Source organism: Thunnus albacares, chromosome 1 (assembly GCF_914725855.1).
Source record: "Thunnus albacares chromosome 1, fThuAlb1.1, whole genome shotgun sequence".
Lineage (NCBI taxonomy): Eukaryota > Metazoa > Chordata > Actinopteri > Scombriformes > Scombridae > Thunnus > Thunnus albacares.
In genome coordinates, this window is record NC_058106.1 from 519,903 (window position 1) to 536,105 (window position 16,203).

The 16,203-nt window shown below is 36.1% G+C and overlaps 1 protein-coding gene across 8 annotated transcripts in view; it reads right to left on the reverse strand.

Annotated features, from left to right (window-relative positions):
* Positions 1 to 16,203, reverse strand: part of adamts17 (ADAM metallopeptidase with thrombospondin type 1 motif, 17) — a 414,984-nt gene that overhangs the window by 49,890 nt on the left and 348,891 nt on the right. For 6 of the 8 annotated variants that reach the window (XM_044368214.1, XM_044367415.1, XM_044369597.1 and 3 more), the window contains exon 19: positions 10,249 to 10,384. The exons of 1 other annotated variant lie outside the window; for it this stretch is intronic. In XM_044368214.1, the coding sequence (XP_044224149.1) occupies positions 10,249 to 10,384 (136 nt within the window). Of the gene's footprint in view, positions 1 to 4,688; positions 5,936 to 10,248; positions 10,385 to 16,203 lie in introns of those variants that run through there. One more of the 8 variants, XM_044370411.1, reaches the window with a different exon arrangement.

Genomic DNA, 16,203 nt, shown 5'->3' on the forward strand with positions numbered 1-16,203 from the left:
TGGAGACATGTGTTCCCCCTGCCAGTGCCAAGGTTTCTTCACAGTGGAGCATAAGGTAATGGAGGTTTTTTTGAATTAAAAATGTCATTTGTGCTTTCTTATGTTTTGTTTTAATTGTGTGTTCATTTATTTTGTATTCATTCAACAGTTTTGATGACACCGTTGTTGCTACTGACTTTAATGCTACAGCTAGGAGTATTTCATTGTCATTTACATCAATGTCTTTCTTCAGGTCTTCCTCCACTGTGATCCCTCCACTTCACAGTGGAGACACTCAGGACTGCACAGAGAGAGAAACATGTAAAAGAAGCTGAACATCATGCAGCCCTCAAAAACTTCTCTGTGTGAAATGGCACTGGACAGAAGATGGTTTCCTGCACTGCAGCAGTGTTGAAGGTATTTGATTATTGTATATTATGTAACTCTTGAATATGTTTTGTGTCATAGTCTTCAGTTTATTAACTTTCTGTTGTCTTTTGTCAGGACAAGCTCCATCCTCCTACCTTCACATCACCATCTGTGCATCCATTACAGAGGAGTCTAACTACTGTTGATCCTTTGTCAAGTGATCAGGTGTACTGCTGCAGGGACCCATGCACAATGCTGCACATCAGCCCTCACTTAGTTTCTGAGTGACAATTCCTCCAATTGTGCAACATCCAGCTCCCCCCTAAACAACAAGGTAACACTTTTATTATTTTACTTCCTTCATACAAGATCCCTCGTCAACCAAACCACCTGGTGCATGCTGTTTGCATTTGCAACTCCAGAACACATCGACCAGATAATTGGAAATGTCAAAGGTCATGTTGACACTGTGCTCCACTGGTTTGTGCCGACAATGGACAGATTCAACAAACAGCAACATGACAGAACACACTACTGGGCAGTTGACAAAATGACTGCTTCTCTGAAAAACAATACACCAATTTAAAAGATTCTTTTTTGATTATTGACCTCTAGCCAAACAATGTATGTTTATTTTGTATTTCATAAGAATTTATTCCTTTCCTTTTCATTTACCACATGCAAGCGAACTAATTAAACCAGAGAAGAGGAGAGGTTTTAGAAATATTAATCATTAGGGTGGGGTTTCAGCTGGTAGGTATGTCAAAGGTCTTTCACATTTGTGTGCTTAGCCTTAGGCTGATCTAAACCTCATGGTATACACAGCGGTCATTTATATAACTCCCGTGTTAAAAGTTCAGAATATTCAGAGCAGTCTTCACAATGCCCACAACACATGCCTAGGTCAAAAGCCATATCTAATGATTTGATTGGGAAAGAAATGTTCCCATGCTAGTTTTGACATGACTGACAGTCAGACATGACGGTTCAGGGATCCTGGATCTTTAAAGCCATGAACTAATGGGGGTACCCTATCAGCCTAGGTCTAACCATGATGTGAAAAGCCTTTAATGATATGGCTGAAGAATATTGCAAACCATCAGAATTGTAATGTCTTTGTTGATCAGTGTCTCACAGAGGACATTATGTATACAAATTTCTAATGGCAGTAGCTCTGTTTAGACACATTTGTCACAGGTTCTTATGCACAGTATTATATGTGCACTGTGCCTACCATAAAACCATAAAAAAACAAACAAAAGAATGGCTGAAAGAACAATGTACAAAAAGATTCCAGTTACCTAACAATGCATATTTTGCATGTACAGCACATAACTAGTGCAACTGATGGTGAAGTATATTGTTCAGCCCTGCCTTATACAACTATACTAAACTATACTACTTATGCAACTTATACTAAAGCACTATAGATTTTGGTTGTTATTCATTTTACTGCAAGCTCTGAAGTGTTTTATAAGGCAACTCATTGAGAATCAAAGTCTGTATTTTAATTTAATTGTTTGTTTGTTTGTTTGTTTGAGTTGAAATAGGGCCAACCCACAGGTGAGCACCCCATAGGCTTCATGGGGTACATCATCACACATTTAAATCATAGAAATCTTCCTAAAATTTACTTTATAAACGCTGTCTCAAAACTCACTCATTTTTTTTAGTTACTAAAAGTTGACTGAGAGGTTTTAAACCTTATGCTGTATGCAAAGGTATAGCCCCATTTCCAATTTTCAGTTCACTTCAATTATTTCCAGGTCTCTTCCATCATGCTCATTTCATATACATGTAACTTAGTTCAGTTCAATTCAGTTCAATACATTACTGTGGCTACCCTCTGAGCTTCTGTTAAGGTCTGGGGGCTTTTATTCTTAGGTTAGATTGCTGACAGGAAATATTTATTGGTATATTGTAAACCATTGAAATTGTAATATCTTTGTTCATTAATCTCCATCAAAGGATACAAAGTTGTACAATCTTCTAATGTCAAAAGCTCTGTTTTGACAAATTTGCCACTCTCATAGGCACTATGGATTTTGGTTTCGCAAGTACAGTTTTTATTTTCTCTGTTCTTTTGATAATGAAACATACTGACAATCAATGTTTATAAGCACTATCGATTTTGTTTTTTTCTTTGTATTTTCTATGTTCTTTTTATTTGTTTATTGCTTATTTATTTTACTGCAAGCAAGTTTGTAATTTTTATATCTATTCAATACATTTAATTTCAGTTCACTTCAAGTATGTTCAATCAATTTCAATGTCATTTCATTCAGTTTTATTCAGTTCAACAAATTATTCATCCTTACTTGGACAACTGAATATGTGGAGATGCTGTCACTGTTACAGCCCTACCCTGTCTGGGGTTGCACATGCAGAACTGTGAAAGACATCTTGTGGACATTTGGAGAAAAGATGAATAAAGTCAATCTAATGTTGGACCAAAGCAATGACTTGTGGCACTGAAAATCAAATGAAAGATGTCAAGTTCTCTGTCAGAAAAACAGCTGTTCATAAATGCATAGTGACTGAAATCGTTGATGAAATATTGCAGTATTAATCATCGCTATTGTCTGCGTGTGTAAAATCAGCTGTGTGTTAATGAATGTGGCGCATGAAAAAACTGAAGGCACCAGCTGCCAAATAAAGCTTAAAGGTAATTCACCAATCAGAATAGTTCTCTCCGTGTAGTGTCTGTAAAGACAAAATTTTGCGGCACTGGTTGTGGTGTGATGTCATCAGTTGTCAAGCCTTTGTCATTGGCGGGAGAAACTACTCATCATCATAGCAATCATAGCAAGCTATTTTTAGACCTGTTTTAAAAATAGCTTCTATTCTCCATACCTATCCTCTCCTCCTCCTCCTCCTCCTCCTCCTCAATTACAATAATGCAATATAAGACACAATACATAATAAGCCAAAGTACTTTAATAATACAATAAACACATTAAACACAATAGATACAGTGAATGCAGTTAATATTACATAATAAAAGTGAATGAATACATTTGAACATAAACTTTTAACAGAGCACAATAAATATCAATAAATAATAATCCAATAAATATAATCTGTATAATAAATACAATAAATATAGTTAATAATATATAATAAAAGTAAATGAATACATCTGAACATAAACTTTTAACAGTGCACAATTCATTCAAATATCAAAATGTTCAGCTCTTTAAGGACATTTATGCTTGCATTCAACTTTTTTATACCTTTTATACTTTTTAAATTATTATGCTTTTACCAAAAAAATTCTGCCATTGAAATCAATGGACGGAATGTTCAAATCCTCTTCAACCCACCCCACTTTGACATTCAACTACTTCCACATACTTTCAGCTAGAGACTTAATTTCAGCTTTAAACAGGTCACAAGACTTTCAGCTATTAAACTTGTATTCAGCTTTTTGATATCTTTTACGGTTTTTACACAATCACAGTTGAAGTTTTATGAAATTTTCAGCCCTTCTCAGACTTTTACATTAGTGTGTATTGCGTGGAATGTTCAAACTTGTGAGAGTGAGTAATGTCATAGTGACATCACGCACTCTAACAGTTCAGGCCTTCAAATTTTATCAAAAATCTTCAAAACATTATGATCTTACTTTCCCTTACTGTCCTCTCTCATCCAATGTTGCTTCCATTAAGATAGGACTCACAGTTTTTGAGTAAATTGCCCGAACGCGCAGAGAGTGCTGTCAAACAGTCTCATTCACTCCAATGTTATCTGCGGTGTGAAATTCGTTGTCAAAAACGGAGACGATGGTCAAATATAAGTTATCACAGCTCCTTTATTTTAAATCGTACAGAAACATTCCTACATCAGTATCGCCACTGAAGTCTCTGGTCACTCATGCTGAAGAAGTTTTTTCACTGTGACTTTTAGTTTTTGAGTTATAGGAAGTTGTTCGTGCCTGATTTTGGCCTAGAAACAGATTGTCTCCCCCAATTTTAAATCACTTAAAGGGGTGCACTGTAACCATAGCAACCTGTGGCTGTGCTGTGAAGCTATTTTTAGACGTGTTTTACAGGTTTATTCCACCCAAATACTGAGTTCTGTCTAATTACTTAGGTTTAAAGGTTTATTCCACCTAAAAGCCGCATTCTAACTACTTACCTTTAAAGGTTTATTCCACCCAAATACTGCATTCTTTCTAACTACTTAGCCCTAAAGGTTTATTACAAGCAAATACTGTATTCTGTCCAACTACTTACGTTTTAAGTACTTACGTTAAGTTTTTCAGCAGTTCAGTGCAATGCATTTCAGCTTTCAGCTTTTTTAAACAAAATCCATTTCAGATTTCTGGATTTTCAGCAATGTTTTGCGATTCATTTCAGCTGTCAGCATTCACACGCCTTTTCTGCAGGAAATTTTCATTTTCTAGTTTATCATTATGCCGTACGTTTTTGTAGCCTTTTAACTCCTCCATACTTTCAGCTATTTCAACCATTCAGATATCAAAATGTTCAGCTCTTTAAGGACATTTAGGCTTGTATTCAACTTTTTAATATCTTTCATACTTTTTAAAATATTCCGCTTTTTCCAAAAAAATTTTGCCCTTGAAATGAATGTACGGAATGTTCAAATCCTCTTCAACCCACTCCACTTTGACATTCAACTATTTCCACATACTTTCAGCTAGAGACTTCATTTCAGCTTTAAACGGGTCACAAGACTTTCAGCTATTAAACTTGTATTCAGCTTTTTGATATCTTTTATGGTTTTTACACAATCACAGTTCAAGTTTTATGAAATTTTCAGCCCTTCTCAGGTTTTTACATTAGTGTGTATTGCACAGAATGTTCAGACTCAGAGTGCATTATGTCACTGACAGTTCAGGCCTTCAAATTTTATCAAAAATCTTCAAAACATTGTAATCTTACTTCCACATCTTACACTGTACAAGCACAATTTATACTAAAAAATGTAGACAATCTTGTCCTTTCTCATCCAATGATACTTCCATTAAAATAGGACCTACACTTTTTGAGTAAATCGCCCGAAAGCAGTCTCATATAAACAGTCTCATATAGTCAAATGTAATCTGATGAAAATTGCGTATGAGAGCTGCAAACTGTTAACTGCTGCTGCTGAGGCTGGCAGCTGCTAACTGTTGCTGGTGCTGATGCTGCCATCGCAAGTTTCTTCTGTGACCACAGTTTTTGGTGAAACTGTATCAAATGCTACAGATTTGTTCAACATCCCCATCTGTACAACTTTACTGAATTTGGTCTCCATGGAATATTATATTTAATATTCTGACTTCCTACTTCCTGTCCGGCAGCAGCATGAACTTTGGCTACAAGCCATTTATATTATATTTTTGTATTTCTGGACCTATTTAAATATTTTTTAAAATCATATAAACAGTTTTTAATCAAATTTCCAAGTAATATATGGTGAAGAGTTCCTAATGTGTGGATGATCAACCCATAAAGAGATTTTTTTGATTGACAGTCTGGGCCTACGGGATCTTTCATCCTCCATACCTGCCTTCCTTCTTTGACTTTCTCCTCAGAGTCAGCTCCTCAAATCTAAATCTTGATGAACTCAGAAATCAAAATGTCTAGAAGAGGTAAAGAAGAACCTGTCACTCTGTCTGTGGTTCATGAGCTGCTGGAACAGCAGATGACTTTTTACAAAGAACTACTTGAGCAACAAGAAAAGAGTTATTAGTCATGTTTACAAATTTGTTGATTCTACCATCTCCCGTGTTGATGGCCCTGTCAAAGACATTTCAAGCATGTCTAAGGATATTCAGCAGCTAAAAGCCAGTCTACACTACACTCTGACTTGGATGACTTGAATGCCGACAAGGAGAAAAGCATGGAGGAAATCAGAGCTATAACAGAGAGTCTCTCAGGTCACCAAACACCCACTAATGACCTGTTTACAAAACTGGATTACCTGGAAAACCAATCCAGGAGAAATAATCTGGTCATTGATGGCATACCAGATTCAAAATCATGGTCTGACACTGAGAGCAAAGCAAAAAAGCTTTTCTCTGACCACCTCAAAATTGACCCTAAGCTCATTGAAATTGAGAGAGCACATCGCATAGAAAATTATGGACACACTGGACATCCAAGATCTATTGAGCTGAAACTACCCCGGTTTAAGGATAAGGAAGAAATCATGAAATGTGCAAAGGGTACTAACTTTTTTTTATTAATGAAGACTTTTCAGAAAGTGTCCAACTGAAGAGGAAAGATCTGCTGCCCTAACTCAGCTGAGAGACTGAAAGGCAACATTGGCTACTAGAAGTATGACAAGTTAGTTGTTCACCCTCCTCGACCAAACTAGAGATGTTTTGCTGTGCTGTTTTTAGTCACCCTACTGAATCATGAGTTGCTCCGCTGAATATTCTAGCACTAATATCAATATTATTGACGACTCTGGTTCCTGTGTAAGTGATGTTTTAGTTTTCAACCCTTTTGACCTAAATAATGATAATATTACCATTTACAATGAATACTTTGATCCTGACAATAATCTTGATAATTGATAATTGTCAGTTTATGAGGATCGGTTTAATTATTTAACCCAAAGCCAATCTGAGGATAAAGAAGTATTAATCAATCAGTCGATATTTATCCACTAGAAAGCATACCTTTTCAGTGATTGCTTTATCAAAAACTTGGCTTAATGAGGATGTAGCATAATGTCACAATTCAATGCTGTTCATTCTTGCAGAAAGAACAGAGTAGGAGGTGGAGTCTCAATTTATTTACCAAAACACTTTTAACTTCATTGAAAGAAAAGAACTTAGCTTTAATTTAGATAAGACTGATATACAATCATTTTTCATCGAAATTCCCTGTTGTTCACTATTTGATGGCAAAAGTATTATAATTGGATGTATTTATAGATCATCTGATTCTGACATCAGCACTTTCATGGATAAGCTTTACTGTACCCTTGAATTGAATGTAAGGAAGGGAAAATGTGTATGTTACTTGGTGATTTCAATATTAATTTCCTCAGAGATGATTGTCATCTACTGTTGATTTTCTCAATTTACTTTCTTCAACTTATTTTTATCCCGTGATTTATACACCTACTAACAAGTTCATCTGCTACACTTGTTGACAACATATTAATTAATTACTAAGTTTACAATATTAGTGCAGGATTATTGCTGACTGATATTTCTGATCATCTTCTAGTATTTCAGTAAGCACAGCAAATCTAAAAATACTCCACAAGAGATCACAAAATATCAAGTTTTCCAGAAAGAATATTGAATCTTTCAAGTCATTGATAAATGAAGTTTCATGGGATGAGGTTTACCATCAACAAGATGTTGAAAGAGGTTATCACACATTTTTAGCTGTTTTCAATTCTGTTTTTAACAAATGTTTTCCATTAATTAAGGACAAAAACAAATGACTCCAAATGGGAAACCTTGGCTGACTGAAGAATTAAAAACATTCTCTATTGTAAAGAACAAATTATATAAGAAATTTGTTATGAATCCCACTCCTCCAAATCTGGAAGATAAGAAGTACCAAAATAATTTATTTAATATTTATTTAATAATAATTTTACCCAATTATTAAGAAAAACCAAAAAGAAATATTTTTCAGAGAAATTCACCCAAGCCTCTAATGATATTAAGTCATCATGGAAACTTATCAATCAATTACTAAATAGAAAAAAAGCTCCTGTTGTTGGGCCATCTGAAATGTTGGGGAGTGATGGAATTCCTCTTAACCGCAGGGAGATACTGAGGGTTTCGATAATTTTTTTTATAAATGTAGGATTTTCCTTAGCCATGAATTTTAATGAGACTCCAACTGATTTAATTACAGGTACATTTTCCTCACTTTGCGATTTTGAGCCACCCACTGCTAAAGAAATACATAGTATTATTATGAAGCTAAAGGATTTTGCTGAGGGACATGATGGAATCAGAAGTAACTTGATAAAAGAAATTATTAATTCAGTCATTGAGCCTCTTATCCATATTTTCTCCTTATCCTTACGAACAGGTGTTGTGCCACACGATCTCAAAGTTGTTAAAGTTATACCCCTTTATAAATCACGTGATCATGATACCTTTACAAATTATCATTCAATCTCTATATTACCTTGTTTTTCAAAAATTCTGGAGAATCTCGTTTATGCAAAACTCTCAAAGCACTTAGTTGAGAACAATATCCTGTACAAACATCAATATGGTTGTCAAAAAAAATACTCTCTAAAATATCTAATTTTATGATATTTTGCGATACAAACAAAAAATATTTAAAAGATGATGCTAAAATATTCATTTATGAAACAGGAATGTTTCAAGTCCCATTTACTAAATTCTTAGGAGTTACTGTAGATCCAAGACCTACTTGGAAAAAACATATTGAACATGTTTGCAAAAAGTCAATGAAAATGATTGGAATATTGAGGAAAGTTTGTTCTCTGATTCATCCTTCTTCTTATTTAACTCTGTATTATAGTCTAATCTATCCATATATCGATTATTGTAATATTGTTTGGGCTGCTACAAATCCTTCACACCTCAGTTACTTTTAATCCAAAAAAGATTTTTAAGAATGATTTCAAACTCCACTAGCCAAGAGCCATCTGCACCTTTGTTTAGGAAATTTAATCTATAAATATTCCTCTAACATGTGTGTTTATGTTCAAATTCATATATCACAAGCAAAATCTTCCAGATACATTTAATAATTTTTCCCTTTTATCATCAGACATTCACTCTAATTCAAAGAGGCAATCAAAGGACTTTCATGTACTTTATTGTCACACTTCCAATCATCAATTTTTTTTAATCAAATTTAAAGGAATTGAATTCACAAAGTACTACTCTGAAGTTGTCATCTTCTTTAATAACATTTAAAACACATTTAAAAACGATCTTATATCAAAATAGAATTTTGTGTGACTGGGTATGTATTACACCTCTTGCACATATGAAGTGTTCAAATTTCTGTTTTGATTATTTTTTATTTTTCTCTTCTTTTCTGCTATACTCGTTTTTTTGTCTATTTGATGTTATATTGTTTTATGACTCAGTATTTTTTTAATGACTTGTTGAAATGAAGGGGAGGACTTCATGTAAGCCCTCTGGGCTTCCTTCCTCTCCTGCACAATTTAATATAACTTTTTACTGTGTACTATTTTATTGTAACCTTAAAAAAAAGAGACATGGAACTTAATAAGTACTATGGTGGTGTTTCACTAAAGGCCACAAGGTGGGGCTATTGGTGCCATGTTTCAATGTGTCATGCACATTGTCATGGAGAACTTGTATACCAAGTTTCATTTAATTAAAGACACTGGAATTGTAGAAATGTCAATTTATAACATTACAGTAGCACCCCCTGTAGCACCCCCTGTGGGTAGTATTGAAGAGTCCATTAAGTGCATCAGGCCACGCCAAAAGTTTGGTAATCAATTTATAGCACAAAGTATGCAGCAGTTGAAAGGGGCCAAAAAATGTATGGAACATGAAATAATAAAAAGAAGAACAAAGGATAAGAAGAACAATGTGTGATTGCTTCACAGCTCTCACACAATAATAAGTAAAGAGCAAAGATAACAGTGTTCGCAGCTCTCTCACAGCTCTCACACAGCTCTCACACAGCTCTCACACAGCTCTCACACCCTGGCTTATCCTGACTTGCCTGATATGATATGTTTACCATATTGGACTTCTATTTTGAAAATCAGGAATGACACAGACATGACACAGAATTGTCTGTGTGTGTTTGTTTGTGTGTTGTGTGTGTTAGTAAAAATCCCCACAAAAATAGAAAAAATGCTTTGTGTGTGTTTGTGTGTGTGTGTGTGTGTGTGTGTGTGTGTGTGTGTGTGTGTGTGTGTGTGTGTATGTGAGAGAGGGAGAGATAGTGTGTGTCTCACCGGTATTGGCAGGGGTGAGAGTTGCAGGGTCGTACTTGGGGCTGTGGCCGGTTCTCGGGTTGACAGTAACTATTGTTGACCACCTCCATGGTTTTATTGGCTATCCTCATACAGGAAACCACTGTCTTCCTCTCACCTGCACACACACATATACACACACAAACACACACACACACACATACACACACACACACACACACACACACATACACAACCCTTTAAGTTTGTCACCCCTGAGTAAGTTTTAGGCACTCTACATGTTTAGATTCTTATTCATTATACAATACTATACAGGAGGTGTCATACAGCCAGAGTCATCAATCAATCAATCAATCAATCAATCTTTATTTATATAGCGCCATATCACAACAGAAGTCATCTCAAGGCACTTTTCACATAGAGCAGGTCAAGATCGTACTCTTTAATTTACAGAGACCCAACAATTCCCCCATGAGCAAGCACTTGGCGACAGCGGTAAGGAAAAACTCCCCTTTAACGGGTAGAAACCTCAAGCAGACCCCGGCTCTTGGTGGGCGGCCATCTGCTTTGACCGGTTGGGTTGAGAGAGAGAAAGAGAGAGGGAAAGGGGGAGGGGGGACAGAAGAAAAACAATGACAACAACAAACAACAACAAGCACAAGCAGCAACAGCCAGGGAAGGATGCCATCAGGACTGTGAAGGACCGCGAAGGTTCGGCCCGGGAGTCAGGTTTTTCTGTGAGATGAGAAAGCACAAAAAACTCCGGGGAAGAAGCAAAGTTAGTGACATGCATTGATGTTACATGAATGCATGCAGATGGAGAGGAGGAGGAGGAGAGAGGAGCTCAGTGCATCATGGGAAGTCCCCCAGCAGTCTAGGCCTATAGCAGCATAACTAAGGGCTGATCCAAGGCGAGCCTGGTCGGCCCTAACTATAAGCTTTATCAAAAAGGAAAGTTTTAAGCCTACTCTTAAACATAGAGAGGGTGTCTGCACCCCGGACTGAATCTGGTAGATGGTTCCATAGAAGAGGAGCCTGATAGCTGAAGGCTCTGCCTCCCATTCTACTTTTAAAGACTGTGGGGACCACCAGTAAGCCTGCATACTGGGAGCGCAGTGTTCTAGTGGGATAATACGGTATTATGAGCTCTTCAAGATATGATGGTGCCTGACTATTAAGCGCTTTGTAAGTTAGGAGAAGGATTTTAAATTCTATTCTAGATTTTACAGGAAGCCAATGTAGCGAAGCTAAAATGGGAGAAATGTGGTCTCTTTTTCTAGTTTTAGTCAGTACAGTGTAGCTGCATTCTGGACCAGCTGGAGAGTCTTTAGAGACTTGTTAGGGCAGCCTGATAATAAGGAATTGCAATAATCCAGCCTAGAAGTAACAAATGCGTGAACTAGTTTTTCTGCATCTTTTAGGGACAGTATGTGCCTGATTTTTGTGATATTACGAAAGTGAAAAAAGGCAGTCTTTGAAATTTGATTCATGTGGGAGTTAAGGGACATATCCTGATCAAAGATAACTCCCAGATTCCTTACGGTGGTGCTGGAGGCCAGGGTAATGCCATCCAGAGTAGCTATATCACTAGATAATGTGTTTCTAAGGTGTTTAGGGCCAAGCACAATAACTTCAGTTTTATCTGAATTTAGTGGTAGAAAATTGCAGGTCATCCAGGTCTTTATGTCCTTAAGGCATGCTTGGAGTTTGTTTAACTGATTGGGTTCATCTGGCTTCATTGATAAATATAATTGGGTGTCATCTGCGTAACAATGAAAATTTATGGAGTGTTTCCTAATAATATTACCAAAAGGAAGCATATATAAGGTGAATAGAATTGGTCCAAGTACAGAACCTTGTGGAACTCCATGTCTAACTTTTGCCTTCATGGAGGATTCATCATTAACATGTACAAACTGAAATCGGTCTGATAAATAGGACTTAAACCAGCTTAATGCAGTTCCTTTAATGCCAATTAAATGTTCCAGTCTCTGCAAAAGGATTTGATGGTCAATTGTGTCGAATGCAGCACTAAGATCTAACAGGACAAGTATAGAGACAAATCCTTTGTCCGATGCAGTTAGGAGGTCATTTGTGACTTTCACCAGTGCTGTCTCTGTGCTATGATGCGCTCTAAATCCTGACTGAAAATCCTCAAATAAACTATTGTTATGTGGAAAGTCACATAACTGATTAGAGACTGCTTTCTCAAGGATCTTAGATAGAAATGGAAGGTTAGATATAGGTCTATAATTGGCTAAAACACCTGAATCAAAAGTACGCTTCTTAAGAAGAGGTTTAATTACAGCTACTTTAAAGGGCTGTGGTACATAGCCTGTTACTAAAGACAGAAGATACCACCTCACCATTACCTGGGGAGATGAGCCATGCTTGCTGGTGTGTATAGAGCGTTGCGGGACTGAGATACACATTTCTACTGTAAATGAGCGAGATCCATAAAAAAACATGGCCGACTTCAACCACAATTTCTTTGCAAAGGATGTGGCTTAGCAATTATTGGCCTTAACCCATTAATAATTTCTCATCATAAATTTTGGTACATAAATTCAGTCCATGATTGGCAATAGGTCTACCAAATCATTTTGAGTCTGACCCATAGGGGGCACCAAAAATACCACAAACACGTATCTGAAAATCCAATGGACAGAATTTCACCAAAATTGGTGTGCATGCTCTGGGAGCAAATGTTAACCAAAACCTAAAGTGCCATATTGATCAGTGCAAGTGGGCGTTGCCTATCACATATTTTCTCATAACTCAATACTTTTGCTGCTTTGATGCTTTTGAGCAATCCTCATTAAACTCACAAATCCAATGAAGGCGGGACGAATGGTGGAACTTGCGCGATTGTTAAGTGCTAAAGGCTTTGTGTTGATGAAACAAGTGTGTGACTGGTCTTGCTTCTTCCTTAAACAGGATTAAAGTAGCTGAAATAAGTTTGCTCACCTTTATTTTTGTGAAGGCTGAAACCTACTCATTGATGCTTGTGGCTTTAATTTTGGCCAACTAAGCTGCTTCCTTCTGTTTGGACATGCATCAGAAGTAGCGTAACTTCATACTGTATATGGATCTTTGTCATGGGTGTGGCAAATGGCTCAAGGACGCCCCCTAAATTTCAAAGTCAAAGTCCCCACATTTAATTTTGACGTAATTTTATGAAATTTGGTAGGCAGATGTATCATCTCCAGACTTAAAAAACGCCTCTTGGAGCCACAACCTAAGTCTAACAGGAAGTCAGCCATTTTGAATCAATTTTGCAAAGTGAAGCCATTGACAGGTGTTGTATTTTAATGAACAACTCCTAGAAATTTAAACCGAGTCACATCTTATTGATAGGTTACATGTAAAGACCTTTGCAATGCTAAATTGAACTCCACATTACATTGCCTCAGTCTGCCTCAAATTTCTCATGCTTGATAAGAGTCCAGGCCTGAACACATCTACATGTCAATATTTGGTCACTGTCATAGTGCCACCTACTGACAACAAGAAATCAGCTTTATGTTACAAACATCATCTGATTGACATGAAATTTACATGGTGTGGTCTACACGATATACAGCAAAATGACGTGTACTTAGTGGGTGTTCTCTAGCGCCACATCGTGGACACAGGAAGTGATAGTTATCTCCTACATGCAATGTAGGAGATAACTAACGATTTATAGTTTTAAATGTTTATTCCACCCAAATACTACTTTCTGTCTACTGACTTATAGTTTTAAAGGTTTATTCTACCAAAATATACTTAATGTCTAATCTCTGATAGTTTCAAAAAATACACACACACTAACACACTTCACACACGAATTCTGATACACACATACACTCTCTCTCACTCACCCATACATGCTTTCAAATCCCCATAGAGTAACTGTATTTTAACAAGAAGCTCAGGATGGATCTTGATTTTCAGATTAGGAGGCCTAGACAGCAACTGTATCTTAACAGGGAACTTAGGATGAGGCTGTTTTTTTCAAAATAAAAGCGCAATACAGTAACTTTATCATAACAGGGAAGTCAGGATGAACCAGACTTTTCAATAAAAGCCCTTAATGTTCACTCTGTTAACCTGGATGGACCTGGTTTTTCAAAATAAACGTCCCAGACAGCAACTGTATCTTAACAGCAAGCTCAGGATGAGATTTGTTTTTCAAAATGAAAGCCTCAGATCGTAATAGGAACTCATCAGCAGGCCATAGACAAGGCTGAATTTCAAAATAAGTCATTCATTTTAGATTTCTGCATTTTCAGCAATGCATTGCAATTTATTCTTCTGTATGTTTTTTGGTCGACTACTACTTTTGCATATTTTAAGCTATAGAAATAATTCAAATGTTATACTTGTTCTCGAAGGATATTTATGCGTCCATTGAACTTTTTTCTACCCTTCATACTTTTGAATATATTAAGCTTTTCAACAATTTATTACAATGGTAGTGAAAATATTACAGTTTAGCCTCCAGCTCTTTTAGCAATGCATTTCAGCTCACAGCTTCCTATAATAATGCAGTTCAGCTTTCAATTCTAGCAGTTCTTTTGGAATTTCTGCATTTTCAGCAATGCTTGGCAAATCTCAGTTATTTAGGCTAATGCCTTTTCCGTTATTAAGGGTTTAGCAATACAGTTCATCTATGTGATATTCATATAAAGCATTTCTTCTTTAAGCCTTTTTAGGAAATTTATTTAAACTTTCATCACACACGTTACTTTCCACCTTTTCTAGCAATTTATTTGAACTCTTACCGTCTTAAGGTAATGCAGTTGAGCTTCCATTTCTACAAGTTCTACCTTTCAGCTTTTATTTTTTCAAGCAAAATTCATTTCAGACTTTCATTTCATTTCAGACACACAATAACTAGAAAATTCTGCAATTTCTATCAAATGTCACAGACTTTTTTAGCATCCCCATCTGTGCAACTTTACAGAATTTGGTCACCATGGAATATTATATTTAAGAGATATGGAACTTAATGAGTGGTACAGTGGTGTTTCACTAATGGCCACAAGGTGGGGCTATTGGTGTCATGTTTCAGTATGTTGTGCACAATAAAATGGAGAATTTGTTTACCAAGTTTCATTTCATTAAAGACAATTGGTAACCAATTATAAACAAACAGTGATACCAAGAAACAAACACATAAGCTTTGTTCAGGGTTATCTAAATATGGTATGTTTAAAGCTTAGTGTTGATTAGATGAAATATATGCCAAAAGAAGCAAAAAACTGTCTTCACAATTTTTTTTTAAAAAAATTCAAATTAAAATGGCAGATCAGACTTGAAAAACAAGTCTCATCCTGAGGTATTTATTATCATATATTATATAAAATAACTGAAACATGTTGCAATAAAGAAAAGTAATAGCATACATTGACTTAACGTGATGTATATTTTGATTTTTAAACAAATTTTGTATGATAAATTGTATAGAAGTAGTTAAACAACAAAAAAGGGTTAAATAATATATAATAACTAGAAAATTCTGCAATTTCTGAAGAACTTGTGTGTGAAAGCTGCAAGCTACCAGCTGCTGCCACTACTGCTGGTAACTCCTGCCAGTTCCTGCTACTGACTCTGCTGCCGCCAGTTTCTGCTCCAGCAGCAGTTCTTTCAAATGCTGTCGCACCACCTAAAGGTGAAACTGTATTAAATAAAACAGACTTGTTCAGGATCCATATCTGTACAACTTTGCTGAAATTGTTACCATGGAATATTATGTTTAAAAGTTATAAAGTAGTATGGTGTTTTATCGTAATGACCACAAGGTGGTACTATTGGTGCCATGGTTCAGTATGTCAAAGAAATTCACATGGATTACCTATGTATTGAGTATCATTACATTAAAGAAAACAGAATTGAAGAAATATCAATGCATAATGCTACTTTAGCACCCTCTGTGGGCAGAATTTTATGTCATGTTACACACTTGCAGTGTGGTGTTATGTACAACATTCC